The sequence below is a fragment of the Panicum hallii genome, chromosome 9, assembly GCF_002211085.1.
Source record: "Panicum hallii strain FIL2 chromosome 9, PHallii_v3.1, whole genome shotgun sequence".
Taxonomy (NCBI): Eukaryota; Viridiplantae; Streptophyta; class Magnoliopsida; order Poales; family Poaceae; genus Panicum; species Panicum hallii.
This window is the reverse complement of record NC_038050.1, coordinates 65,019,802-65,045,699: the sequence shown is the minus strand read 5'-3', so window position 1 is coordinate 65,045,699 and position 25,898 is coordinate 65,019,802. Positions and strand designations below refer to the sequence as shown.

At 44.7% G+C, this 25,898-nt stretch overlaps 5 protein-coding genes across 10 annotated transcripts; 2 read left to right on the top strand and 3 right to left on the bottom strand.

The window, feature by feature from the left end:
* Nucleotides 1-3,251: 3,251 nt before the first annotated feature.
* On the bottom strand, nt 3,252-4,209 carry LOC112876373 (50S ribosomal protein L10, chloroplastic-like). Its single transcript, XM_025940469.1, has one exon. The coding sequence runs from the start codon at nt 4,070-4,072 to the stop codon at nt 3,404-3,406; it is 669 nt and encodes a 222-aa protein (XP_025796254.1). The 5' UTR covers nt 4,073-4,209; the 3' UTR covers nt 3,252-3,403.
* Nucleotides 4,210-4,703: 494 nt separating this feature from the next.
* Nucleotides 4,704-8,632, bottom strand: LOC112876371 (uncharacterized protein YKR070W). Its single transcript, XM_025940467.1, has 11 exons — nt 8,277-8,632; nt 7,859-7,894; nt 7,561-7,634; nt 7,360-7,400; nt 7,186-7,257; nt 6,910-7,108; nt 6,618-6,713; nt 6,433-6,500; nt 6,136-6,337; nt 5,711-5,794; nt 4,704-5,057 (listed from the first exon to the last, which is right to left on the bottom strand). Exons 1-11 carry the CDS (start codon nt 8,509-8,511, stop codon nt 4,998-5,000), a joined length of 1,167 nt encoding a protein of 388 aa, XP_025796252.1. The 5' UTR covers nt 8,512-8,632; the 3' UTR covers nt 4,704-4,997.
* Nucleotides 8,633-8,758: 126 nt separating this feature from the next.
* LOC112876370 (DNA topoisomerase 6 subunit A3) lies at nt 8,759-14,507 on the top strand. Of its 3 annotated transcripts, XM_025940466.1 has the most exons (10): nt 8,759-9,101; nt 9,213-9,357; nt 9,446-9,491; nt 10,220-10,279; nt 10,709-10,745; nt 11,371-11,450; nt 11,535-11,626; nt 11,824-11,884; nt 12,781-14,050; nt 14,302-14,507. In XM_025940466.1, exons 1-9 carry the CDS (start codon nt 8,903-8,905, stop codon nt 14,032-14,034), a joined length of 1,974 nt encoding a protein of 657 aa, XP_025796251.1. In that variant the 5' UTR covers nt 8,759-8,902; the 3' UTR covers nt 14,035-14,050; nt 14,302-14,507. The 3 variants fall into 3 exon arrangements, 1 of the variants encoding a protein (XP_025796251.1); XR_003225299.1 differs by lacking the exons at nt 8,759-9,101; nt 9,213-9,357; nt 9,446-9,491; ... (3 more) ...; nt 11,535-11,626; nt 11,824-11,884 and adding an exon at nt 14,149-14,201 and having other exon boundaries at nt 12,036-14,050; XR_003225298.1 differs by lacking the exons at nt 8,759-9,101; nt 9,213-9,357; nt 9,446-9,491; ... (3 more) ...; nt 11,535-11,626; nt 11,824-11,884 and having other exon boundaries at nt 12,036-14,201.
* A 117-nt stretch (nt 14,508-14,624) lies between these two features.
* Nucleotides 14,625-21,542, bottom strand: LOC112876369 (pentatricopeptide repeat-containing protein At5g02830, chloroplastic). 2 transcript variants are annotated; one of them, XM_025940464.1, is made up of 12 exons: nt 20,972-21,542; nt 19,423-19,510; nt 18,981-19,185; nt 18,515-18,622; nt 18,026-18,190; nt 17,394-17,948; nt 16,799-16,864; nt 16,628-16,708; nt 16,219-16,316; nt 15,404-15,614; nt 15,268-15,328; nt 14,625-15,170 (listed from the first exon to the last, which is right to left on the bottom strand). In XM_025940464.1, the coding sequence occupies exons 1-12, from the start codon at nt 21,477-21,479 to the stop codon at nt 14,857-14,859; spliced, it is 2,460 nt and encodes an 819-aa protein (XP_025796249.1). In that variant the 5' UTR covers nt 21,480-21,542; the 3' UTR covers nt 14,625-14,856. The 2 variants fall into 2 exon arrangements, with proteins under 2 accessions (XP_025796249.1, XP_025796250.1); XM_025940465.1 differs by lacking the exon at nt 20,972-21,542 and adding an exon at nt 19,968-20,404.
* A 1,061-nt stretch (nt 21,543-22,603) lies between these two features.
* LOC112877159 lies at nt 22,604-25,534 on the top strand. Of its 3 annotated transcripts, XR_003225451.1 has the most exons (3): nt 22,604-22,890; nt 24,561-24,686; nt 25,097-25,233. XR_003225451.1 is itself a non-coding variant. In XM_025941374.1 (2 exons), exons 1-2 carry the CDS (start codon nt 22,785-22,787, stop codon nt 25,360-25,362), a joined length of 372 nt encoding a protein of 123 aa, XP_025797159.1. In that variant the 5' UTR covers nt 22,604-22,784; the 3' UTR covers nt 25,363-25,534. The 3 variants fall into 3 exon arrangements, 1 of the variants encoding a protein (XP_025797159.1); XR_003225452.1 differs by lacking the exons at nt 24,561-24,686; nt 25,097-25,233 and adding an exon at nt 23,187-23,555; XM_025941374.1 differs by lacking the exon at nt 24,561-24,686 and having other exon boundaries at nt 25,097-25,534.
* Nucleotides 25,535-25,898: the final 364 nt, after the last annotated feature.

Sequence of the window (25,898 nt, the reverse complement as noted above, 5' to 3'; positions counted from 1 at the left end):
TGTACGAACCTTTTTTAGGGCCTACTCATACGAACTTTTCCAAGTTTGGCCCGTGCTCGTCGTCGCGGGAGTACGAGAAGTTCGAGGCTTCTCATCAACTATCTCTTATCGTGGTGTTAAAAACCCATTCTCAATCTCGCCGTCAAGGTTGGCTATGGCTGCCACGGCGAGCACTACGATCGTCGGCAGTAACACGCACAAGAGCAGCACGAACCGATGCCTCCGTGTCGTCCTCGTCGCTATGAGTCATGTTCCCGCTGACCGCGCCGCCCGAGCTAACCAACTCCGCCAGCAGACCCACGCGCGCCGTCGCCTTCCTTCTCCGTCCCGTCCTAATCTGCGCCGCTGCCTCCTGCACAGGCTGCGCCGCCGCTACGACCGTCGACACCCACTGGCATTTGCAACGTCCCCAAAGTTTCACCTCACAAGCCGCCCATGCTACAGCCCATTGCCGCCGCGCGGGCCGCGCTCGCCGGCACGCAAGACGCGTCGCCCGCCCGGGTCTAGCCGTGCACGCGCGCAGCGCCCCTACGGCGTCCCGGCGAAGCCGCCTTCTCCGTGCGCTCTCCCCGAGCACTGATGCGAGTGTACACGTCAACGTAACGAGAAGATCGTGGTGGATGATTTGCCCTCAAGCCCAAGGAGTCCGGCCCACTGCTTCTAGTTGTTCATAATCAAATGAAATAAAGGTGAGCGTGGTGACTCAAACCCGCAAGCCCAGAAGATGCAGATTTCTTGCAAATTGCAACCAGAAGCAGGTGGTGTACCTGATTCTGAATTTCTGATACTTTTATTTCTTCAAAAAGAACATATGATACTTTTTTTTGAAATAAAACATATGATACTTTTGACTAGTAAAGCAAGCCCGCCTTCGGTGCAAGATAAACAATCACTCACATGATGCCCAGATATATAACCAGCACGTGAATACTATGGTTTACATTATCATCCTACTAGCATAATGCTCATACGTTGATACGGTAGGCGTACATAATACCACCACCAACTACCAACTTTATGCTCGTTCACTCCGTGTACAGGCCGTATCGTGGTCGTGCGAGACATTGATTGTCCGGGTTCCGATTAGGATTCCGATTGATTTGTCCGGGTTCCAATTAGGATTCCGATTGACGGACCAAGGAATGTGCTTGATCTATCAATCGGAACTCTAATCGGAACCCGACAAATCTTAAAATACTAATTGGAACCGGACAAATCAATCGGAATTCCAATCGGAGCTTGAATAATCAATGCCTCGCGCGGTCACGACACAGCTTGTTATATGTAACAACGCATGGGCATTGTGCTAGTTAGAAATAGTAGAGGTAAAGGTGAAAAAGTTCTTCATTTTCAGACCTGATAAACGAGAGAGTTTGAAATGCATAAGCATCAACTTGGCAACGATTCAACCACGGGAAATGAAACTACGCACAGTTTGGTTCTTTGAAGAGAGTACACAGCAAGAATGGATGAATAATGAAAAGTCAAGCGACTGCGCCTTGAAGCTGTATAAACCATCTCTCCAGTTGAAAACTGAAATCATGATGACTCTGCAATATGCTTAGGTTGCTACATTAATCATCAATGGAATAATGGGAATACATTATATAAGAAAACAGACTATGAGCACATAACAGAAAAACTACAATCTCACCACTTTGTTACATCAAGGAAAGTTCCAAAGAATGTTACCATGGAACTGAAGCATCTTTCATTTGATGACTGAGTGCCTGCTGAGCTCTACATAGAACAAACAGATATTTATCTAGATAGCGCTTATGTTTTAACTGACTGACAGCATCTTGTGTTTTCACCACCAGAACAAACATGCGTATGAATTTGACTTACCACAGTAGATCTGAAGTGCCTAAATCGTTAGATGGTTAAGAAATCCACCTAACTAGTGAACAGCCAGGCTGATTGCTTTAGTCACTAGAAGGTATTGTGGATGTAAATACGTAACAGAACAAAAATATCAGGGGAGAAGCCATAGGCAGTAATTTCTCATGCCAGATCCAGAACATAACATTCATATTAATAACCTGTCGCATTTCCAACTTGTTGCCAGCGAGTAAGCTTTTCATCGTCACTCACGAAAATTCCTGCAGGCAGCATCGACATCCATTGTGGGGTTGATATCCCCATACCTATGTAGTTTCTGCAACCTCCACTCCAGTGCAAAAACTTGGAAAATAACCCTTTTACACGAAGGGTACACTTAGTTGTCATAGTGATGCATATATTACGGTTCGTCAACCAAGGTAATATGAGGTTATATCCCAGAAAATCTACAATTGAAATTTCCTAACACATCACTCAGCCAGAAGACAGGTCTTATACCATTGGACTAGCCACCAGTGATCATTTGAAGATAACTATTAATACTAGGTAATTAGCACAAAACAAAAGGGGGGTAATTGTGAATCAATTTTTCCATGTTATTTAGCAAGTCAATGTTCACACAGTAAACATATTGTGTATATCACTGCCAAGTTGATGCTTAGTCACAGTTTCACAGTAAAAAAGAGGGAAGTTACACAACAACTAATAAGGTTTTCCAACTATAGTCCTGTTGCTACCACAAACGGGATGCTCGAGTTGTTCTAAAATTGCAGCCGTGATGGTGTAGCTTCTCAAAGTTTTCATTTGAGCTTCTGAGAGATTTTTGTTTCACTTGTAATTGAAAATACAAAGCCAGCTGATGGTACCATGACATTTCAGCTTCCTGACTGACAATTCTTTTGATCCTAAAACCAGAGTATGATAACATAAGTACTCTAGAGCTTCCAAAAGTTTTTCTGGGGAATGTATGGGCTGCTGGGTTTGCTAGAAAATTTGCCACCTTAGCCAAAAGCCAGATTTTGGCCACCAAATTGGTGATCCGGTATTTGGCCAACTGCGGCCTCCAAAATGAAATAAGATGGCCAACGAGGATGGGAACCAAGCCAAATTTTGGCACCCAACCAAATTGCCACCAAAATTGGTCAAAGTGGCCAAAATTTGGCTTATCTAGCTTTGGCACTCACTGGGACCAAACCAAACATACCGATTCCTAACACCGTCACAGATAGAACTAAATTGCCGAATCAATTTTTCACTGGGATAGTAACAGTCAATGGAGATGCTTTTCACAGAAACAAAATTGTCGAATCATTCAAAATTACCTAGTCACAGACCAAACCTCCTATATGACCTCATACCGATTCCTAAACCATGATACTTGTGAAAATTACCTAGCAATACACTCGGACTCAGCAGTATGACAGTATCCGGTAATTCAGGCAACGCATTGTGAAATGGAAAGTGTGATTCAATTCAAATATGATTGAGATCCAGTAAAGGTACAAGGAAACCTACAAACGGAAGGGAGAGTGAGTGGATGGCAACCATTTCGCGACCCGCACTATGCAGAGCCAGCCTCCTCCTCGAGCTTACGCACGTAGGCGGAGAGCACGGCGACGACGTCCCTGGCGGGCGCCTGCAGTGTGGTGACAAGGGACGTAGCGGGCCCCTGCAGCGCGCCGAGCAGCTTGGCGTATACCTCGGCGCGGCTGGGCATGGTCTCGAGCGCCTTGAAGTCGCCGGGCCCGTAGAACTTGCCCTCGAAGACGGCACCGACGAAGTCGTTGGTCTCCTCGACGCGCTCCTCCTTCTGGAAGGCGCGGTAGGGCTTGAGCGCGGTGGGGACCTCCTCGGTGTGGACGAAGAGCCAGGCGTTCATGCCCTTCATGCACGGCTTGAGCGCCTCCCAGGGAGTGCCCTCGATGGCCTTCCCGACCAGCGTGTTCTTCGCCACCAGCAGGCTGCAGGTCTCGGGGAGCGCGTCGCGGATGCCCTGCAGCTGCTTCACCGTTAGGCCCTCGTACTTGATGCCCGCCAGGAGGTAGCACCCCTCCAGCTGCTCGCGGACGGTGGCCACCGTCTCCTCCTTGCGGCCCCGGGTGATGGCCGCGCGGATGGTGGAGGTGCGGGGGCGCGGGTGCGGGCGGAGCGTGGCGGCGGTGGAAAGGGTTCGGAATGCAGGGAGGGGCTTCGCGGTGGGGAGCGTGGTGGGGAGGAAGGAGGTCTCCATTGTGGGGGCGGGAGGGCGCCGGATGGTTTGGGCGCAGAGACGGACGGCGGAGGTAGGAGAAAGAGTGGAAGCGCGCAGCTTATCTGTGAGAAGATGAGAAGGTTCTCGTGGACTTGGTCTATGGGAACTTTTGGGATTATGTGGGGCCGAGAGTTCAGCGGCTCCATCAGGATTTCAGTTTCAGCTCTAGCGGGCCACGGCGCCACAGCCCACAAGGCCACAACCAGGCAGGCCGTAATACGCAGTCATTAGCCATCACTGGTCCTAAAAGAAAGGTGTCTTTGAATTTGTATCAAATTACATTTTAATACAAAGAACAAAGCAATGAGGCAACATTTGAATTTGCATCAAATTACATTTTTTTAGTAAATGAAGCAACTTAACAATATTTTTCTTGTAGGTAAGTCATGCGAATTGGAATGGACAAAAATGAAGAAATATTATAAGGAGAAATCATCTCAATTCAATGCAAATAACAATTGAATCAATGCTGATGCTGTAGATTTGAAGTTAATTAAAAAGCGGCGCAAAGCTAAAAATATATAAGTTCAATGTAGCTGATAATGGAAGGCTATAATAGTAAAACATAAATTCAAATAAGTAACGACCAGTAAGAGGGAAGCAAATAATCTGCATGTAAACAAGAACATCTATTACAATCGAGTTGCATTTCAGTTTCAGCCCCACAGCAACGAGCTTTTGATCTTTTTATACATAATAAATTAGCCTCTTCAGCCACCAAAAAGATTGGCAAGAGTATGGCCTGATGTCACCACCGTGTATTTGTTAGTAGAATGAATAAGATATCAACCTCCAGCCGACGATTATTCCAAATTTACTAGACAGAAAAAGGAAATTGGCTCTTGGCTGTACATGTTGTCAAGCACGCCAAATAACAATGGTCAAAGGAGCATAGATGGTATTGTCACCGTATACATTCCTTCTCCAAAATATAGTTGATGGCATCTTCAACGGTATCAACAACCTGCAAAACATATATAAGTTTGATCAAACAGCAAGCAAATTATGGAAATGAATTCATGATATTGAATAGCCAATGCTTCTGTTTTTATCTTCATTGTGCATCCGATAGTGAAGTGTTTGGTCAACAAATTTCAGTTAAGCAGGCATCTTGCCACATCAGCATGTGTCAAGAACAATAATCCAAGGAACATAAATATATAACACTAAAAAAACATTAGCTGTCAGTGAAACATGAATATAACATATTTTGTTTACAAATAATGAAATAGGTGATTTTCTTTGTTAAGAAAAAGAAAGGCACCCAAATCGCCCACACCTATCACCAGCTGAACCAGGTTAGTTCCACCACCATATTTTCTGGATAATATTGTTGTGGTGTAGGATGACTCACGATCTAGCACAGACATTTATTGTCCATTACTCAAGATTTGGCACCATATGGGGATCAAAACTCTCTAGTCCTGTGTGCTGCTCTACTACTGAGAACACCAAAAAGGATAATAGAATTGAGATAATGAGATTAGGCGTATTGCTTATGGTTATATTTATTGAAGTCTCAAAACTACTATCATGTATACATATGTTTTCTTGACAAACATGTGTTACCGGATTAAAAGCCATAGGGTGGGAAAAAAATTAGCTAATAAGACATACCGTATCTGCAGGAAACTGTGGATCATTATCGTTTCCCCTAAAAACACCCGTTCTTGTAAGAACAGACGACCATGGGTGGCCAGCCTGCAAAGTTCAAATTGCATAGGGTAAGTATATCTTCACAGGAAGCGATGTCCTGCTTTCATGGAACGAGAGGGCAGCATAGAAAACGAAGATGTTGAAAGTGGATGGCTAGTTATGCAATAAGGTAATGCTGTCTTCCAAGTTCCTTGATCAGGTAATCAATTTTTCGCTGGATTACATGCTAGCTGTTCAACTCTGGAAACACATATCTTCTAATAATAGGCAATGTTGAAATTTTGTCAAGGAAACAGATATTGAAAGCTGTGCAACTTCCTCACACCATCAGCCACTCCATGCAGAGAATACTTTTTATATAAAGTATAAATGTATCAGAGAATAACCTTCGAAGCTCCATTGATATCAACTTCAGGATTGTCACCAACCATGTAGATAGTTGAAAACTGACAATCTTTTACTTCCTTTGATGTCTGTGAATTAGGATACATACTCATAACAAGCTTTTCAAGTATGGTTGCTGCATTCTTGAACACAAATGGATTTGGTTTCCCATAAGATGTATACTTCAGTGGATGATCATTTATTCTGCAGTTCAAATGACCAGAAAATGAATAAGCAGGCCGCACATCAATGCTAATAAATTAGAAGTACAATATCTCATAAGCATAATAAGAGCTTACTGATTGAAGATACTTTCCAATGCTATCCTGAAGGCACCCATCCCAAGCCGTTCAGAAGGAAATGCTGCCTACCATAGGAGCCCAAAACTAAGCTTCTTTCGGTGTAATTGTTATCTTAAATATTATGGAACCTGGATGGCATAGGAGGTTTACAGTGTAGCTCCATTCTTCACACATCAACTTACCTGGTATTCAAGATCATCAGCTGCAAAATACAAAGGAGGTTGATCCCCTTTTCCACTTCCAGGAAGTCCACCAGTGGACAAGATGTCACAAAGTACCTTTCATATAAAAAAAATCAGATTATTGAACTTATTTATGCCAACCTACACATAACATAATTTCACATGATTATTCTGATGCTCTTATAGCAAAAAAAAAATTTATAGATCACATAATAAGATATATTCTGCGAAAATAAAAGAAATGAAGCCCAATAAGGTTTCTATTAGTGAAAGACGGGCATGAAAAAAGTACCTGTAGATCTCTTCCCCAGTCAACAGGATCGCTGACAACAAACACTCCTTTAACTCGCTCTGAATAAACATCATATGATGGGTGCACTTTTGCAGACATGTAATTGTTTGTTTCCTGATCAACTTTCCAAGTCTTGAAAGGAGCCAGGGGGTCAATATCTTTAAAATACGATGCATATTCGTCTATGGATAGAACTTTTCTGCACATACAGATAACCTGTGAGGAACTCACACAACAAATTTGACCTGTGATCATAATAGTAACATGAAGAATTACCTAAATCCGTACTCAGACATCACTACTGCAGGCTCTCCTTTTCCAACAGCAACAATAAGGTCATTTTCAAAACTGCAGTGACCAAAAAGGGGGTTTCATTCAGGTGCTACAAGTCCATGAAGAACAAGAAATCATTGATGCAAATCAGAGGTGTAAGTATTTACAAAGGCATACCGATCTACCAGCTCTCTGTAAGGAGAATGGCCATGCACGACCTGCATTCATCAGAAAATTTCATAAACGGAAATATAACATAGTCGATGGTTTAAAATAAAAGACAATCCCTTTCTTTCCCTAATGTATGGGTTTATTTGCAGCTTGAAGGCCCACTACTGTGCGGTAATAAGCAAGGACTCATGAGTACTGTAGAAGTACCTGTGTTGGTGAAATGCTAACCCCTAAAAGTTGGCTTAGCTCAAGAGCCCTTCTGTGCTCTGGAACACCTCCTCCTGCCAACAGATTGGTAAACCTTAATAACCTCAATAAAACTTCATAACATAATTGGAAAGTGGCAAGCGCCATGGTGCCTCTGTACAACCCTTAGTTGTGATGACCATGCATTGTTTGAAGTAAGGTAGGAATTTTTAGAAGTATTCCATTGCTCTCCACTGGAACTAATATGTAATAATGATAGCAAAACAGGACGTGCAAAATGACATAGTGAACTACTCACCGTTAGTCAGAAACAGAAACGGAATCTTCAGGGTACCTGAAAAGGAGCAAATAATTTGTATCAATAAGCTTTTAACCACCCGAAGCTAGAGACCTAACTTAGCAAATAGCAACATTGGCAGCAGAAATTAGTTGCACAGGTTTGCACTCCAGAAATGAGAAATCGGGGCAGCTTAGATTTAGATATGATTTACTAGTGGAGTAACCTACACGAGACAACACCTGAAACAAAGAAGCCGAATGTCTAGGACCCGTTCGATGAATTGCTCAAAAGACACGAATGCGGCAGGCATGGCCTGACATCCGAGTCCACTTCGCCGGTACAAGTACAGCAGCGAGGCATTCTCTGAGTCTGCCTGATGAAACTACAAGCAGCTCCAACGCAATGCAGCAGAGCACGAGAAGCGCAAGGGCACTACCGTCTTCGGAGTAGAGGCGGCGGATGGCGCGTGGCGCCCCCCCGATCGGGCTGCGGCCGCGCAGGATGACCCCGTCGATGTCGAAAGCGATGCCGAAGGACGGCCTCTCCGGGGCCGCCGCGGAGTGGGAGAAACGCTGGGCGAGATCCGACGGCCGGCGGCGCTGCACGGTCTGGAGCTCCGCTCTCGACCGCGACCGTGCCGCGCGGACCAGCGCAAAGAGGAAGCCCCTCATGCCGCGCCGCCGTGCTCTACAAGTCCAGAACCCCTGTGCTCTACGGCCTTCGGCTTCCCAGCGAACGCGAGGCCTCTCTGGCTCCGCGCCGTCCGCGTCCGCGAGGCGTCGTTGGGCTGGGACGCTGGGTGGGGGCGTAGCGGCGGGCGAGTTCTAGACTAGTTTTCTACTGTGGCTGACGTGTGGGCCACACCGTGTTCAGAACAAACGGGAGCCAGGAAGAACATGGGCGCTGGCACAGCCGCACTCTTCTTCCTAAGGCTCACGCCCACCGCGTGGCAACAGCCGCATAACCGCGACTTGGCCACCGAGACCCCACGTAACTGCCCCCCGAGCTCGCCGGCTTGCCGCCTCGCCACTGCCCAGCCAGCAGTGGCCCAGTGCCAACCGCATGGCCGCGCGCGCGCCGCTCGCCATGCCTCACGCCGCCGCCAGCGCCGGCCCGCGACCGGCTGCGGCACCCGTGGCCCCGCGCCCACCTGCGATGTGCCTCCGCGCGAGGGCCATGGTCGGCGTCTCCCTCCTCCACCAGCGGCCAGCGCAGCGAGCTCGCCGGCGGCTTCTCCCTGCCGCCAGGCCGGGAGCCATCGGTATCGCTTCTCCCTCCCGCCCTCCGCCCCACCGGTTGCTTCAGTACGTTTGATTCCGTGAAGAAGCCTAGCGCGCCCATACTCACATGGTAAGTTCAACCCGATTCGCAGGGAGCGCCGCGGAGGCCGCGCCGGCGGAGGGGCTGGCGCAGAAGCTGCAGGGGGTGGAGGTGTTCGACCTGAGCGGCAAGGCGGTGCCCATCGTTGATCTGTGGAAGGACAGGAAAGCCGTGATCGCGTTTGCCCGCCATTTTGGGTCGGTTTGCCTTTCCTCTGCGAATTATTCGTTGAGCTATGAGAGACTGCCGTGACTGAGTTTTTGGCATGCTGCTGGTTGTTTGCAGGTGTGTGCTGTGTCGGAAGAGGGCCGATCTTCTCGCGGAGAAACAGGTATGATTTCTCACTCTGTTTATCCGTAACCAATAAGAAGGGAACAATCAAATGCTTAAGGGATGCCGTTCAGTACTTTGCCATTTGCCGAGGCACAGTTACAAATATGAAATCTTCCCACCTTTTGTGCCAATAAAAAATATCAGCTCTACTCAGTGTTGTTGAAACGTTAACAGCTTTTCTGGTAAACCCTGCAGTAGTACTTTGCCTAGTGTTAGTTAGACAAATCGTTTTTTTCTTTTAAAACGTAGATCTTTTTAAATCTCAAAGGTAGGCGACTTCCTAAATCTATAAAGTCAAATTGATTCCTCAAATGTAGCCTCATAAGATCTGGGGAGCATGGATCCAGCTTGGAGGACTGTATAGTCAGGGGATTGCGAATGAGAGGCTGAGATGGAGGATTAGAGTTTAGAGGATAGATACCAAAGGAATGCCTTTGTTAATTTCTGTAGTTTCATAGTCTCCCACTCTCCCTTGAATTAAAAAGTTTGTTTTAGTACCTTATAAGAACAACCTTTACAGATTTGCTATTTCTGAGTTGTCTCATTTTCTTGTTAAGTAATATGACTTTCCTTGATATGGGATTAGTTTTATGTTGCAAGGGTTACAAAACGTGGCTTATGTTTGATGGAAGAATAGGCCATCTTATAACAGACAAGGCTCTCTTTTGGTTCATCTGTATTATATATTCTAAACTTATTATTTCTTGGGTTGCCACTAATTTGCAGGATGTCATGCAAGCTGCTGGAGTTGCTCTTGTTTTAATTGGACCAGGTAGTGTTGACCAGGTATTTGTTCATCTACCATAAAAGAACATCACTACTACATTATGTTGTTTAATCTACAATTTGATAGTTGTGAAATGCAAAATCTAATATTCCTATGCATGCAATATGTGTTGTACGGTTCATGAGCAAGTTGGAATGCAGTTTTTTATTATAGTCAGCGAGTTTTTTATTTTTCTCTTTCCTTTGGAAGGGCCTCTGTTTCTATATTTATCTTGGTTTAGTTTGCTAATTCAGTACTATAGACGAAGGTTCTGTAACATTTGTTCCTTGAGAATATTATTAGAACGTACAACTCTTGAAGACGAGCTACATCTTTACATAAAATTCCGGTAGTTGGTATTGAATTATTTGTTTGATAAACTCCATTTCTATTATAGATAACCTGGTGTTTTGGTGACTGATTGCGCTGTTTTGTTTTTTCTGATCCAGGCAAAGGCATTTTGTGAGCAAACCAAATTCAAAGGAGGTGTGTTTCTTGAATAACTTCTGCTCCAGTTCTTATGACCACTGCATCTACAACAGCAAAAGAAACAATCATGAAATAAATTCTATGGAAATATCCAAATAAACTATGTACACCTCGTACCCCCAATCAATAGATCAAGGCGTTAGCAATGAACTCAGTGGATTGTATTCTGCAGTTTGGTTTACAAACCTCTTCTGCTTATCTCATGAACATTGGTATGCCTATTTATTTTACATGTTAGTTTTGGAACTGAAAATCATCAATGATACACAAGTTGATAATGGGGCTTTTATCATGACTCGTGTGGCAGTGTGTACTTAGCTCCTGAAGTAATACTAGGCTACCCATAGGAATCGCTGGGACTGAAATTTTAGATATGACCAATGTATACTCTGTCTTTGCTTCTTTATTGTAAAAGAAACCATATACCAAATGTCCAGTAACATTAAATAGAAAGCACATGTCCATCCAACTTTACCTGGATCCTTTTTTCATCTTCATTTTTCCCAAACATAGAAAAAAATAAGCTTCCCTTGGTTTCCTGATAGGTGTTTAGGTTTGTAATTATGCAACAATATATATTCTGATAAGCGGCCACTTCTTTACTCTGTACTGTACATTGCAGAAGTATATGCAGACCCAACTCACTCATCATATGATGCTCTTGAATTTGCATTTGGGCTGTTCTCAACCTTTACACCAGCGGTAACTCTTGCTATAATATTTCGCATGCTGCGTAGTTTATGTTACCCCACACATACATAAACGGTTCTGTCCATCATGTTACAGGCTGGGCTAAAGATAATACAGTTGTACAGGGAAGGATACAGGCAGGATTGGGAATTGTCATTCGAAAAGAACACCAGGACAAAAGGTGGATGGTATGTCCACGTCCTGGTCTTGCCACTTTAGAGCTTTCGTAATTGTCTTCCAAGTTGGCTGTTAGAGCTTCTGCAGTTGTATTTCCACTTTAGAGCATTCGTAATTGTCTTTCAAGTTGGCTGTTAGAGCTTCTGCAGTTGTATTTCTAGTAACGACCTACCGCGGTTGAGTTGAGGAATGCGTTTCTCTATTTTAGGTATCAAGGGGGACTACTTGTTGCAGGTCCTGGTATCGAGAACATCCTGTACATCCACAAGGTCAGTACCCCCTCATAAGAACATTTCCATTCAATCATCCTATGATACTGAATACAACTTGGTTTTTTTCTGGTATCATTTTTACAGGACAAAGAAGCCGGAGATGACCCTGACATGCAGGATGTGTTGAGAGCATGCTGTTCCTAGAAAATTAGTGTCCCACACTCGCACCATATTATAGGTCAGGTTGTAAGTAGCTCTGAATCTTCACCGATCCCTGTTAGTGTGTGCATGGACAAACCTTTTTTGTGCTGCGAAACCCGAGCAACGTATATATGCATGGTTTATAATTGTTGTATATCTATATCTACTACACGAACCTGTAGCATCTGGTATGTTCGTTCTGTTTTCCCTTCATTGCTGTCGCTCTAAGTTTTTACATTCAAGTGGACACTGTATCAACTTGTATCTAGACCTGCACTTCTCGGTGCTCGACCAAGTATTCATCTGCCTGTCCGGCTTATGAGCTTCTTTTTTTTTTTTGACAAGGACCGGTTTATGAGCTTGTCCGCCAAATCCCCGATTGCTTGATGGATTTGACGCTGCATCGCGGAGATCGGACAGCGCGCTTTCGAGCAGGCAAAGTGCGCGGCCGAATGGGGTAAACCGGAAAAAGGCCCTTAAAGCCCAGAAGCCCCTCGGCCCACTAGCTCAGCCAAGACGTCGCCTGGCCGAGAGCCCTCTCCCCCGCTCCCTCCCTTCTCCAGTTCTCCCCCACCCAAACTAACCAAATCGCAGCCGCGCTCGAGCTCAAGCCCCGCCGCCGTCTCCGGCGTGCCCTCCCAAAACCCTGCATTCTCCTCCGCCGCCTTCCGATCTCTCGGCCCGGATCCATGTCGGAGAAAAAGCGCCGCGCGGGGGCAGCCGCGGCCGGCGCCGCATCTAGCTCGAAGAAGCCGCGCGCCGCCGCGTCCTACGCCGAGTCCCTCCGCTCGAAGCTCCGCCCCGACGCCTCCATCCTCGCCACCCTCCGCTCCCTCGCCTCCGCCTCCGCCTCCGCCTCCTCTTCCAAATCCAAGGCCGCCGCGAAGTCCCTCGCGGACCACGACCCCTCCGCGGACCCCACCTCCTCGTACATCGTGGTGGCCGACCAGGACTCCTCCTCCGTCACCTCGCGCATCAACCGCCTCGTCCTTGCCGCCGCGCGCAGCATCCTCTCCGGCCGGGGCTTCTCCTTCGCGGTGCCCTCCCGTGCCGCCTCCAACCAGGTCTACCTCCCGGACCTCGACCGCATCGTGCTCGTCCGCCGCGAGTCCGCGCGCCCCTTCGCCAACGTCGCCACCGCGCGCAAGGCCACCGTCACGGCCCGCGTCCTCTCCCTCGTGCACGCCGTCCTCCGCAGGGGCATCCACGTCACCAAGCGTGACCTCTTCTACACCGATGTCAAGCTCTTCGGGGACCAGTCCCAGTCCGACGCCGTCCTCGACGACGTCTCCTGCATGCTCGGATGCACCCGGTCCTCCCTCCATGTTGTCGCCTCCGAGAAGGGTGTCGTCGTCGGCCGCCTCGTCTTCGCCGACGACGGGGACCGGATCGACTGCACGCGCATGGGCGTCGGCGGGAAGGCCATCCCGCCCAACATCGACAGGGTCTCGGGCATCGAGAGCGACGCGCTCTTCATCCTGCTGGTGGAGAAGGACGCCGCATTCATGCGCCTTGCCGAGGACAGGTTCTACAACCGCTTCCCCTGCATCATTCTGACGGCGAAGGGGCAGCCGGATGTCGCCACCCGGCTGTTCCTGCGGCGGCTCAAGGTGGAGCTGAAGCTGCCGGTGCTCGCACTGGTTGACTCTGATCCATACGGGCTCAAGATCTTGTCAGTGTACATGTGTGGTTCGAAGAACATGTCTTATGACAGTGCCAATCTGACGACGCCAGACATCAAGTGGCTTGGTGTCCGGCCAAGCGACTTGGATAAGTACAGGGTGCCGGAGCAGTGCCGTCTCCCCATGACCGACCACGATATCAAGGTGGGGAAGGAGCTGCTTGAAGAGGACTTTGTGAAGCAGAATGAGGGCTGGGTGAAGGAGCTGGAGACGATGCTGCGCACCAGGCAAAAGGCTGAGATACAGGCCCTCAGCTCCTTCGGGTTTCAGTACCTCACCGAGGTATATCTGCCTCTCAAGCTGCAGCAGCAGGACTGGATTTGAGTACTCTTGATGCTAGGTACGAGATCTTGGTCGTCTGTCCGTACTTCTCAGTTTGTCGTGTTAGGTTGCTTTTTTGTTTTTTAACACACACTGAACGCTCGGTAGTCGAATCAGATGTGTGATCTGATCTGTGATATGTTCTTCAGCTTATTAGTGCACTTCACCAGGTAAACAACACTTAACAGCAATCTTCCCCATGTCTAATGTTCATTCAGAATGCATGAGTTAACCAAGATTCTTATGATACCTGATATTTTCTGCTCGCAGGTGTTGAAAATTTCTTCAGCGAAGATGATGTCTTCCGCTCAGAATTTGCAAGGACCTGATTGACATGAGTGAAGACCTTACTAACTTGTCATTACCAGCACCCTTGTATCACTTGTGTATTTGAACATCAACTATAGTGTTATTTATTTCTGCTGGAGAACAATTCATGGAACAATTGCTGCCAGACATGTACTGAAAGTTCATTATCGCAGCAGTGGAATTCATACCTCGCATCTTTAGAAACACTTCAAAACTGGAACCTGGCAACTGGGATAAAAGTATACAACCCTATTGAGTGATGAAATTAAATTTAGAGCGTAAAATACAGAATAGAAACCATGATGTTTAGGTATCTGAAATTCTGAATGTTCTGGGCAAGAGTCTAATGCTGAGCAAGAGTCAAAGACTCCATTGGCTGCCAACAAGTCCTTTTACAAATTATGTTGTGTGTGCCTGGAATACCAGGATACCTGCTCTCATATGTACATCCAATCCTAGAGTAACTGCTAATTTTGGTTGTATATGAATGGGCCAAAATGGTAATTCAAGGAAATGTCACTGTACAATCCTCACTGCTTTCTTCTTCAACCAATGATTCAGCGAGTTGAAAGTGATTTTTATCATTCCCTGTGGTCTCCTTGTAAAGTTTTTTGATACTTGCTCTAAATTGCTTCTAGATTTAGTCGGAGCATTGAGTTTTGCTGAAACAGGAGGAAGGCTTCCAGGTCCAATCAAAACTTCAAGGCCCAGGTCATCTGTCAAAACTGTAACTATTGCATGCTCAACATCGACTGCACTAGTTTCAACTTCAGCTCTTGAGGTCTTCTCCTGACCCGTGATGATAACCACATCATCCAGGACTGCTCTTCCTGCTCGAGGTTTCAAAAGAGGCACTGAGGTGTCAACCTAGAGACTTAGCATCTGTGCTTCTATTGTAAAATGAACAAAGTGACATCTCAACATTACCTAGGAGGTATTGCTCTTTGATCTTCCGAAGAACAGAGAGAACAACAATTCGAGCTTCAACCTGCGAAGTTAATGATGAGCACAAGTAGCAACGGTTTCTGTAACAGTAAGGACAATACTGTTGGTTATCATTTACCTTCGAAAGGCCACGAACATCAACAATTTGGTTCTGATCAACATCTTTTTGCAAGACTGTTACGACCTTCTCAAGAAAAATGTTGAATGATTCTTTCCTCTTAGGTTGCAGATCCAAATTGTAAAAATCTCGATTAGCACTCCCACTAGACAGAACCCCTTCACACCATTCTACTATTAATTCCTTGAGATAGTAGTCATTTGCTTGATACCTGCAATGATTAAATTGTAGAATTTAACACCAAAAGGAATGCAAATTGTCACAATACCAGTCTATCACAAAAAGGTTGAACAATGGAATTAGAAGCAGTAGACACCTAGGCTTGAGATTGTCAAATAAAGCTTCAGTGGATCACATCCTTTGTTCATATCTATTTGTGTTCAAAATAATTGCAGCTTAAAGGACTTCTGATGTACATTGTGTATGCTTGTATTTCAAGACAACAGCTCTATTGTATACTAGAACGTGTTTATCAGATAAAGTCATAAAACCTTTGTTCTTTATTTAGTTCAACCATTAGTGAATCAGATTACCTTTTGTTCTTTATTCAATGCAATCATGAATTGCTGTCAAAGCAGCAAGCTAAGGCCAGTCTCAGTGGGGAGTGTCACAGTTATCAGCCGGAGGAGTGTCATCCTCATAAATGACTCTGCCATGTCAGCAAATTTGCTGATGTGGCATGACATTTAATGCTCAGGACACTCCTATGACACTCCCATTGAGATTGGCCTAATAATGTAGAAAGAAGTAAAGGCAAAAGCACTTGTACTGATTCAAAAGAGTGCCAAAGGCACACTATTGTTCCAGTCACATACCCTGCTTTCCTCATTTCCTGATAGATTGCTAAGCACTGCTGGACTTCTTGTAATGATCCATAATTGCTACGTGCTGTCAGGAGAGTTTTGTACGTCACCTGAAGAATGAACCATTATGTCATACAACTTCCAATGTTATCTAATGACACCCCAAATAATTTAACGCCAAGAAGGCATGCACGCATCCGAAGCAATTAGCACAATCAAACAATGGCACCAACTAGTCTGCATGACACAAACGTCAACTAGTACAGAGAATAAAGTCTAAGCCTTTGTTAGAACCTCTGATGCTGCCAAGTGCCAAATAGATCATTCATCAAAACAAAACAAAATGTTACATCACGAAGCATCAATTCTGTTAATGAAAATCAAAGCATCAAAGTTTGCACCATAAATTTTACAGACTCACCAAATTGGGCTTCAGTTGGTGCGTTTTCATTTCATCAAACAAGTGCAGTGCCAACTTCAAATCTTTGTTTGCAACACATGCCTGGAGTGAAATGTAGCAAAAGTTTACTGCCAAATCATAAGTTTATCTAACAGGAGGTGCACATTAACCAAGTGTTTTCCAACGACTAACCTTAATAGCTACAGTATATGCAGAGACATTAAGTTTTATCCCAACGCGCTGCATTCTCCTGAGGGCCTATGTCAAAAAGAAAATGATAGCATTATTAATTTAGTGTTATTGGTTAAAAAATATAATGCAATACAATCATCATAATCCACATTTATCAAGAAAGTAAGTGTGACCTTATGTTTATCCAGGTAAGTTAAAAGGAATGCTAAATTGATAGGAGTATCTTCATCAACAATGACAAAGAGAAAGCGAAACTATTATGGAATGTAAAGTAAAAAAATAAAATATGTTCGAGAAAAAAGTAAAAAATAAAATATGCACTGTATCAGTAGATGCAGGAAGGAAGATTTGCCACCAGAACTCCACAAGCTATTAAGTGAATTAATCAAATAATTCAACATCTGTTTCATGGTCTACTTAATCTATTGGTTCTTTCATTCTTTCTCCAACAGACGCATATCCAGTTCGATAGAGTGGAATACTTCAAGAGGGCATTAAACGAGGAGAGAGTGTTTAGTTGACACGATAGATATCATACCAAATATTGTAGCAGATCATATTGTGCAAAGAAAATCAACATAAAACTTCGACTAACCTGAACAGCGCCATCCCTGTTTTGGGATGTTCCGTAAATATCCATGAGAATAGACCAGCTAATAAGGTCAGGACAAAGGCCACTCCGCCTCATTTCGTTCATTACAGACTTCGCACGTTCAGCATTAGTACCACAGGCCTTCATCAAGATGTTATATGTTGTAACTGTTGGCCTGAATGGAACCACCAATATAGTACCGTCATTACTTGGATACTCTTTACAGAATGTAAAGGCACCATCAAGATATCTTTTCTGTTCAGGAGATAGAGATATCTTGATACCAGACTTCTTCCAACTATAGAATAAACGGAAAGCTCTATCATATTGGCATGACTTGAGACAAGCAGTAAGGATAATATTGAAGCATGGGGCAGTAGGTTGACAGCCATCCCTTATCATTTCTTCAAGGATCTCTATTGCACGATCAACCAGACCAGAATTTGCATAAGCATTGATTAATGATGACCAAGTTACTAGGTTAAGACGAACACCACCCCTTTGCATATCCTCTTTGATGTTGGAAGCCATCTTCCACATTTTTGCATCTGCAAACACCTGGAATTTAAAGAAAAAAAATTCTGGAAATCACAAATCATCAAAATGCATGGACAGTAACGTCTAGAGCCCCGTACCTTCATCATTGTACTATATGTGAAAACATCTAACTTTAAAAGACCATCTCGCTCCTTTTTCTTCATTTCCTCATAAATTTCTTGAGCCATGTTGAATTCTCTGGCATTGCAGCATGTCTTCAGAAGAATATTATATGAAGTCAAATCAGGAGCCACACCAAGATTCTGAAAAAGAAAAGGTGTAAACAGGAGCTTAAGGTCAATGCAAATAAGCTTATAGAAGATTGGTCATGAACACAGAAAAAGAAAATGAAAGGAACAACCAAATGCACAGCATAAATATTCTTCTAGTGAATATGATTAGAAACGACATGAACAAGCATGCAATAGCAACCAAAAATTGGGCAGAAAATAGCTAGTGAGACAAACAAGTTACAAAAGGAGAGGCAGACAAAAGGGAAAATAAAAAATATGATGCAACCGAACCAATTTGCATGGAGCTAAATAACCTACCTATGAACAGCAACAATAAGGTAGAAGATGCATTACTTGCATATGCTTGTAGACTGATAGGTTGTAGCTCAAACTATGAGCATTCACGTTCATAAGGCTGTTGAAGACGTAAGTATTTGGAGTAATCTTATCAGCAAGCAGCCCCTGCATACCAGTCACATGTGTGATATATGAGTGAAGCCTGGAAATGTCTTTTGTTATTAAAGCATTCGTGTACAGCAGGTGAACAGAAGTAGTGTTTTATTTGGATATAATTTTCCTACTAGTTAGACATTCCTCTTTCAGGGTTTCAGAGAGAGAGAGAGAGATGTAGACGGAGATGAAGAACTTTACAAGCAAGCGATTTACTTTTTTTGCTTTGACGGCAACGGATACAAGGTTATCCCTTTTATATATACCTTAATTTGAAATCAAAGAAACAAATGGATATATCTATAAATGTAAAACAAACAAATTCAACTAGCAATGAAATTAACTGTGGCCAATGAGGGATATCAAGTACCTCAAATATAATTCGAGCCTGAACAGAAGAGCCGCAGTGGCCGCATATATCTATTATACTTCGGCATGCAAACATATTTATGCCACCAAGCTGACCCTTCAGAGCTCCAAAGACCGTTAAAGCATTTTTCAACTCCTTTCGTTTTCCAAAAGCTTCCATGGTATTGCAGAGTAAAAGTTGGGAATTAGGAAATATGCGTGCATACCTACATGTCAGAGAAAAATCCATAAGCAGGTATCAAGATTGCTAGAAACAGTATGGATTTAACCAAACCCAATAGGAAAATCCAAAGATGAAATATCAGATTGTGCATAAACTTAAAATCTCTTCCACAAGAAACATATCATACTAACAGTAACAAGTAACAACTTAGAGGTAATCATCATACATTTAATGTGCAAAAGCAGGACAAGTTAAATAAATATGTGACAAGTATGATCACCTTATGGCCATATCTGGGTCACGCTTCTTGACAAATATTTTCAATACATCCATCGGCTTCACAATGCCTTGAACATAGAAACCATATCCTATGCAAACAAAATAACACAGCACAATATTAACAACAATGATTTAAGATTATATGATTATCATGCAAAGAATGGGTAGGGAAGAATTAATAAAATATGATCATATGAACGATGTTGCCTAATAAGCAGGATGTAACACAATAAAACTTTCACCAATCAACATGGCACATTTTCAGAACACAAACAGCATTAAACAACAAGCACATATTGCCAGTTCATATTTGTCTGTTTGTCAAAAGCATTAAGAATCACAACATGTTTATATGTACGTGAAAAATGACACCTGCTCTCCAAAATGAGATGCATGCCAACTGAAACTGTCGTTACAGCAATTAAACAGGTAACCAGGTAGAAATCATGTGTCAATTGGTAGCTAATATCAAACAGATCAGTTCTCTGTGCTGAAGTTAGCGTTCTAACCGCAGTTTTAATGGACAGAGAACGGAGTCTACTCTACCAAATCTGCGTATCTGATGCTGCACCAGGGCAGCACGTGCCTTCAAGGTGCCAAGCGCATATGGAAGAATTGGGCTCCTCCGAAGGTGAAGTTCTTCATTTGGCTGGCCACCAGAGAGCGGATTTGGACAGCGGATTGCCGACGTCGGCATGGCCTTGACGCCCACGATACTTGCTGGCTGTGTGATCAAGAGTTGGAAACGTGCAACCACATGCTAGTGAATTGCTCGTATGCCAAGCAAATCTGGTGGGAAGCTCTGATGTGGATGGATTGCACTTGTTGCTTCCGTTCGGATCAGCTGAAGCTGTAGGACTGGTGGGCGCATGCCAGGCGCCTGCAGACCAAGGAGCGAAGGAAGGGCTTCGATACTCTTTTCATGCTCGTTGTCTGGCTCATCTGGAAGGAGAGGAACGCCAGGCTGTTTGATCGGCGCTCCTCCAACACAGACCAGCTCCTCGAGTCTATCAAGTTGGAGATCAAACTCTGGGTGGAGGCTGGAGCCGCTAGTTTAGGTTGTTTGAAGCGTGAGTAGGCTCGATTTGTTTCTCTGGCCGGTGTTTTTTCTTTCCCCATGGCATGTGCCGGTTCAGGGGCGTTGTTGGGTGCGTCCGCCTCAACATGGGGCCTGTAATCGCTACTTTTACTTAATACAATGATGCGCAGCTCTCCTGCGTATTCGAGAAAAAAAAAACCGCAGTCTTAATACTGGCATGTCACTTCATAGTTCCGCAAATCATCAAAATCACCTAAACCATTCAATAACAGACAAACAAGTAAAATATATCTAGTATGAAACTACCACACGGTAAACATGTGATCATTGATGCCTTTTTTTAAGTGGGTCAGATGCATAGAGCAACATTAGCAAATCAAATGGTAACAAATGTGCCACCCCGGTAGATAAATGACATAAATCAAGTGACTGAAGTATCTTCATGCTACACCATTATGGAGGGAAATAAGCCCGACTAAAGCATAGATAAGAAGAGATTGGGGAACATTACGGGCTAGCGCCTCGACGACCTCCACGTACTCCGCCATTCGTCGCTCCTCCAGCAGCATCCGGCAGGCGGCCGCGACTGCGTCGGAGGCGTCGGCGTCGAGCATCTCGGCCGCGGGGACGCGCACGCGCTCGGCGTCCCGGAGGAACTCGAGCACGTGGGGCAGCCCGCGATCGCGGACCGCGGCGGCGACGCCGCGCGAGAGAAGGCGGGCGCTGATGCGCGCCGCGAAGCTGGGGTCGTCGCCCGCGGCCGCGCGGAGGCCCTCGGCGGCGAGGAGGAAGTCGCGGAGGCGCCCTGCGCCCGCGAGGTTGGAGGCGACGCGGGCGTAGTACTTGATGGCGGCGGGGTCGCGGCCGACGCCGACGTCGGAGAGGAGGGGGAGGGCCTTGGCCCGGGGTCTGGGCTTGGGGTTGGCATTGGGCGTGGGCGCGGCGGGTTGCGGGCGGCGGCGGCCGCGGTGGGAGGGGGGCGGTGGCTGCGGGGACGAGGAGGTCATGGCCAAGGCCATGGCGGGGAATGGGCGGAGTGGCGGTGGAGATGGAAGCGGGGAATGTGCAGAGGGGTTTTGGGTGGCGCGGATGTTATTCCTTCGGATAGGAAGCTCGGAAGCTGACGGTGTGGAAGTGGAACTGACAACTGCAGCCGTCCGCCGAACGCTGGCTCAGGCTGCCGAACGCCTGAACCGTCTCCTTCCTAAACTAAAAGTGGCATTTTTTTATTTTAGATTCCATGGTTGTTCAGTGAAAGTTGCTGAATATTCCAAGTTTCCAACCACAAGTTCCAATTAACAGAAGATGCAATTAAATAAACACCTGTAATTAGGGAGAGTAATTGCATTAGGGGAGGGTGTAGTCTTTTGTATGCAAGACACACATCCTATACGTCATACCCTCATATAACACTCACAGTATGCCGTCGGATGAATTAGCGATAGTGAGTGAAGACGGGATTATTGGCATCCTCTAGTGATCCCTGGTTAGGGAGAGTCCAGCGAGACAACGACGAAGGTAGTCACTAGGGCGACATGCGTGAAGCAAGGGCTACGCTGGTTACCGATGAGCATCAAGTGTGGTGAGGAACAATAACGTGGATTGATTAACATCGTGCGCGCGCGGGGAGGCGGCGAGAGATCGCTAGAGGTGGGTGTTTGCGGGGAATAATTGCTACGTCGGAACAATAGGATGGAGGAGGAGATCAATGAAGAAAGGGGAATAATTGTGTTTGGTAGGCATGGAACGATTGTACATAGTCGTCTGAAAACATCATCCATTTCCGGCACCTAACGTATAGCATCACTCTTCCGTATAAAGTTACAAACATTTGTGTTGGAATTATCGTGTTATGAGTCGACGAGAGAGGACATGGCTAGGATCTAGCTGCAACCTGCAGGTAAACGTTGCCAGATCCTGCCAAATCAGATCGATAAATTTCGAGCAAAACAAATGATGTTACCAAGCTTCAGCAAAATCTCGGACTTTTGCAGTTTCTCATCTGAAAACCAACAAATCAGACACTGCAGTTTCCCCTGCGCTGACGTTGCCCAAGGCGTGACGGTTCTCTCATACGGTCAGAGCCACACACTGCGGCACGGCGCAGTACGACACGCCCACCCCCCCCCCCCCCCCCCCCCCCCCCCGCGCTGTCCCGGAAACGCGCGGCTCTCCCCTGCCACGCCGCCTCCTCGGCCACCAGTCTCCCCTGCAACCGGGATAAGAAGGGAAGCCGCGCGGCGAAAGAAACAGGAGTGACAAAAAGAATCTGGGATCGGGAGGCCTGCCAGGCTAGTAAGTAGAATCTCGAAAGGGAGGCAGCCATGGATATACTGCTAGGTTCCGGGAGATTCTTGGCGCGACGGCCTCCCCTCGCGCTCGTCCCTCGCTGCTCCCGAGGCACCCCGGACAAAGGCCCCAGCGACAAAGGTAAACGATCTGCTTGCCGTCAGGTTCCTTGCTGCTCCCTGAAACTGCAAGGTGTTTGATAAAATGCCGCAGTGGATTATTGGACTAGTACTGGGGTCAGTTAGGCTCTGTGGTCGTAGTGTATTGGGTATGACAGATCACAGATGAGTGTTAACCCAGCCATCTCGCCAGGATGCAACTACCTGCTTTCCTGGATCCTAGTTCACTCTGACGTGATCCGCTCACTGGACCGTGTAGGGCTTCATGTGCTAAGACTCGAGCTAAATATAACGCTTATTTCCGTTAATTTCAAGCAGGAAAAGTCGTAGGGCTTCACGTGCTAAGATTTGGTTGTTGTATGCAACGGTAAGCCAAGGTGTGCTTACATTTTGGGTTTGACATAAAGAAATGTATTAAGACGAGGAAAAGTTGACCATGATTCTCCTTGTGTAGTTATGCTGCCATTTATATGCCTCTCAGAGTGAGGTTTACACTTCAAAATCCAGTAGGTACTGAATTTAATCATAGCCATTTCGTACTCCATCGTTGGTTCGCATTGTAAATTTGCTTAACCAAACTGGAAACATTCTTTTTTTTTCCAATTGTCAATGCTCTACTTGATTTGAAGAATAGAACATAGTGTGTCTACCTTCAGGAGATTTTCACAGTTGAATTGTGTTATATTTTTTTAGGTCCATTTGCGCAAAAAGTTACTGATTGTTGGACTCTGGGTAGTCTATGTCTGTCTTGGTCTTGATGCTGTTTGTCCATCCATCAGGTCTTGTGGATACTGGCTGGTGAATTGTGAATTTTCCTTTTCAAGGTATTTTCAAAAAGTTTGTCTATATAAAGAGACAAAGCTATGCATAATCTGCACAAAAAGTTACTAATCCCTGGACTCTGAGTAGTCCGAAATTGGCTTTGATGCTGCCTGTCCATACATTTAGTTTGTGGATACTGGGTGTTGAATTGTGAATTTCCTTCTTGAAGGTATTTTTAGAAATTCTATTCTACATAATGATACAATGCTATGCATAATCTGTGAGACCCGCCATGGTCAGCCTTTTGTTGCTATGCTGCTTACCAAATCTAATTTTTTAGGAGAGTCCTTGCTAATCAGATGAGATTATGCCTTTAAAATGTTGTATCCACGAACTGTTGTATCTAATAGAACAAAAAAAAGGGCTTCTGAAAAGCCATCTCAGTTCCAAACAGAGCCTAGAAGGTTTAGTGTTGATATCAAAGCTGCTAAAAGATGGTAGACTGGATAAATGAAAAACGCATTAGCAGACCACTGGTTTCATCCCACCTTTTTTCCTTTTCTGGAAGGGAAACAGTAAAAGAGCAAACTAGTATCTTGATATTTGATATATTGATAAAATATTGTTCTAAAAAGGCTATTTACAAGTCCCTCCTGAAGGAAAACAAACAAAAGAAACAGTTACTTTTTACTTCATCAGTGTGCAGGTTTCTTTTAGGTTTCTTTTCCTTTGATCTTTTCTTGAAAAAAAATGCCAACACAAGTTCCTAAGCACAGCAAGCATATATTAAACTAATAAGAGGTGGCTTTGACTCTTCTGTAAAACAAAAATCTAACTGTGGATAGCTTGCAGACTGTTCTAATTAGCAAACTTTGCTCCCAGCAGCCCCAAAACACAACGCATATTACCTTATATTGTTCCTTTGCACAGGATGTTTGGACAAAAAATTTAAACGGATGGGCATGGCTGACTGAAGCTCCAGTCTGCAATAAAATTCGTCCCACAGTCAGCTGGTGGTAGTGGATTCTAATGTTGGTTACAAAGGAAAGAAGAGAGGTAGCAAGCGGCAGCATTATACATTCCTGGTGGAACCTATGGAATGAACCAAACTATATAGTGTTTCAAAAATCAAATCTGACAAACAGATAGAATCTACTACTTCATCTGGGAGGATATTTCTCAAAAAAAAGCATTAGGAGGTTAAATTTTGGCATCAGCTTTACTAGCAATCGGGTTTATTTTCTTTGTAGATTTTAAGTTTTGATAGTTTAGATCTGCTGATGCGAATCTAATGTATCTGCAGAATCCAATTTATCTTTTATAATTTCTTGTTTCCCTTTTTAATTAAGAATGGAAGCCATCCCTTTTTAACAAGAACAAAATATGTGTTTTTACTTATCTCTTCATAGGTAGTTTGTTTAGATATCTATATGAAGGTAGTACACATCTATGTTCTTACTTGTCAGGTGAAACCTCTACCGACTGGGACAAGGCTTGGTCTACATTTAAGAAGAAAGGGAAAAGGACCCTATTTTCAGATTTCTCACCAAACAAGTATGTGACCTGGAATCCGCGGCGCAGTGAGTATCCATTGTCAGAAGAGGTTGATCCAATCAAGAGAACTGAAAGATCTAACTTGATGCTATGGACAAGTCCCCAGTTTACCTTGGTGGGGGCGATAATCATCGTCTTGACATTGCTAATCTATACACTAGTTGTCCCACCCAAGTAACTGAAGTAACAGCTAGGAGTGAGCTGTAAGCCAAGACTTCAACTGTGAAGTCTGTATTGTACATTTTGAGTGTGCTATACCAACTATAGCTGTATTGCTTCAAATGCAATCAAGTCGTATATGATATCACATTCGTTCCATTTTGGATATACAAAGTGGCCCCTCTGAGTCTTGATTCCTCCATTATAACGAAGAGATAGTTGGGTCAGGAAGAAAAATAATATGTTGATCAGTATTCGATAATCATAGCCTGTGTCGATAATCCTGGTTTGGGTTTTTGCATATTCTCAGTGCAATGTGTGATAATAAAATATTAGCTGTATTAATCAGTGACAGGTAGTTTGTAGTGTTGGAACTGCTTGGGCAAGTGGACATGTGCAAATTATCAGTTAGAAACTGATTGAGCCCATGCGAATCACGTTTCTCATTACAGACAAATTCAAGTCAAAAAGCACAGATCATTGTCTTCATACAATAATAAGCCCTAGGCAGACAGGAATCTTGCTTAGATGTAAAGCAATTTAACTAACCTTTTC

Bases quoted from the DNA above. Each gene is read 5' to 3' on its own strand.
- LOC112876373 (XM_025940469.1), bottom strand. From the start codon at position 4,072: ATGGAGACCTCCTTCCTCCCCACCACGCTCCCCACCGCGAAGCCCCTC.
- LOC112876371 (XM_025940467.1), bottom strand. From the start codon at position 8,511: ATGAGGGGCTTCCTCTTTGCGCTGGTCCGCGCGGCACGGTCGCGGTCG. The intron at 7,109-7,185 runs GTAATTCTTCAT...CTGTATGTGCAG, and splicing joins ATGTCTGAGTACGGATTTAG to AAAAGTTCTATCCATAGACG. The intron at 6,501-6,617 runs GTAAGTTGATGT...CTCCTATGGTAG, and splicing joins CTGATGATCTTGAATACCAG to GCAGCATTTCCTTCTGAACG.
- LOC112876370 (XM_025940466.1), top strand. From the start codon at position 8,903: ATGGCCGCGCGCGCGCCGCTCGCCATGCCTCACGCCGCCGCCAGCGCC. The intron at 9,102-9,212 runs GTATCGCTTCTC...CCCGATTCGCAG, and splicing joins CGCCAGGCCGGGAGCCATCG to GGAGCGCCGCGGAGGCCGCG. The intron at 11,885-12,780 runs GTCAGTACCCCC...AGCTCGAAGAAG, and splicing joins ACATCCTGTACATCCACAAG to CCGCGCGCCGCCGCGTCCTA.
- LOC112876369 (XM_025940464.1), bottom strand. From the start codon at position 21,479: ATGGCCTTGGCCATGACCTCCTCGTCCCCGCAGCCACCGCCCCCCTCC. The intron at 16,317-16,627 runs GTGAGTCTGTAA...TTCATTCTTCAG, and splicing joins ACCAACTGAAGCCCAATTTG to GTGACGTACAAAACTCTCCT. The intron at 15,329-15,403 runs GTAAATGATAAC...TTAACTTCGCAG, and splicing joins ATGTTCGTGGCCTTTCGAAG to GTTGAAGCTCGAATTGTTGT.
- LOC112877159 (XM_025941374.1), top strand. From the start codon at position 22,785: ATGGATATACTGCTAGGTTCCGGGAGATTCTTGGCGCGACGGCCTCCC. The intron at 22,891-25,096 runs GTAAACGATCTG...CTTACTTGTCAG, and splicing joins CAAAGGCCCCAGCGACAAAG to GTGAAACCTCTACCGACTGG.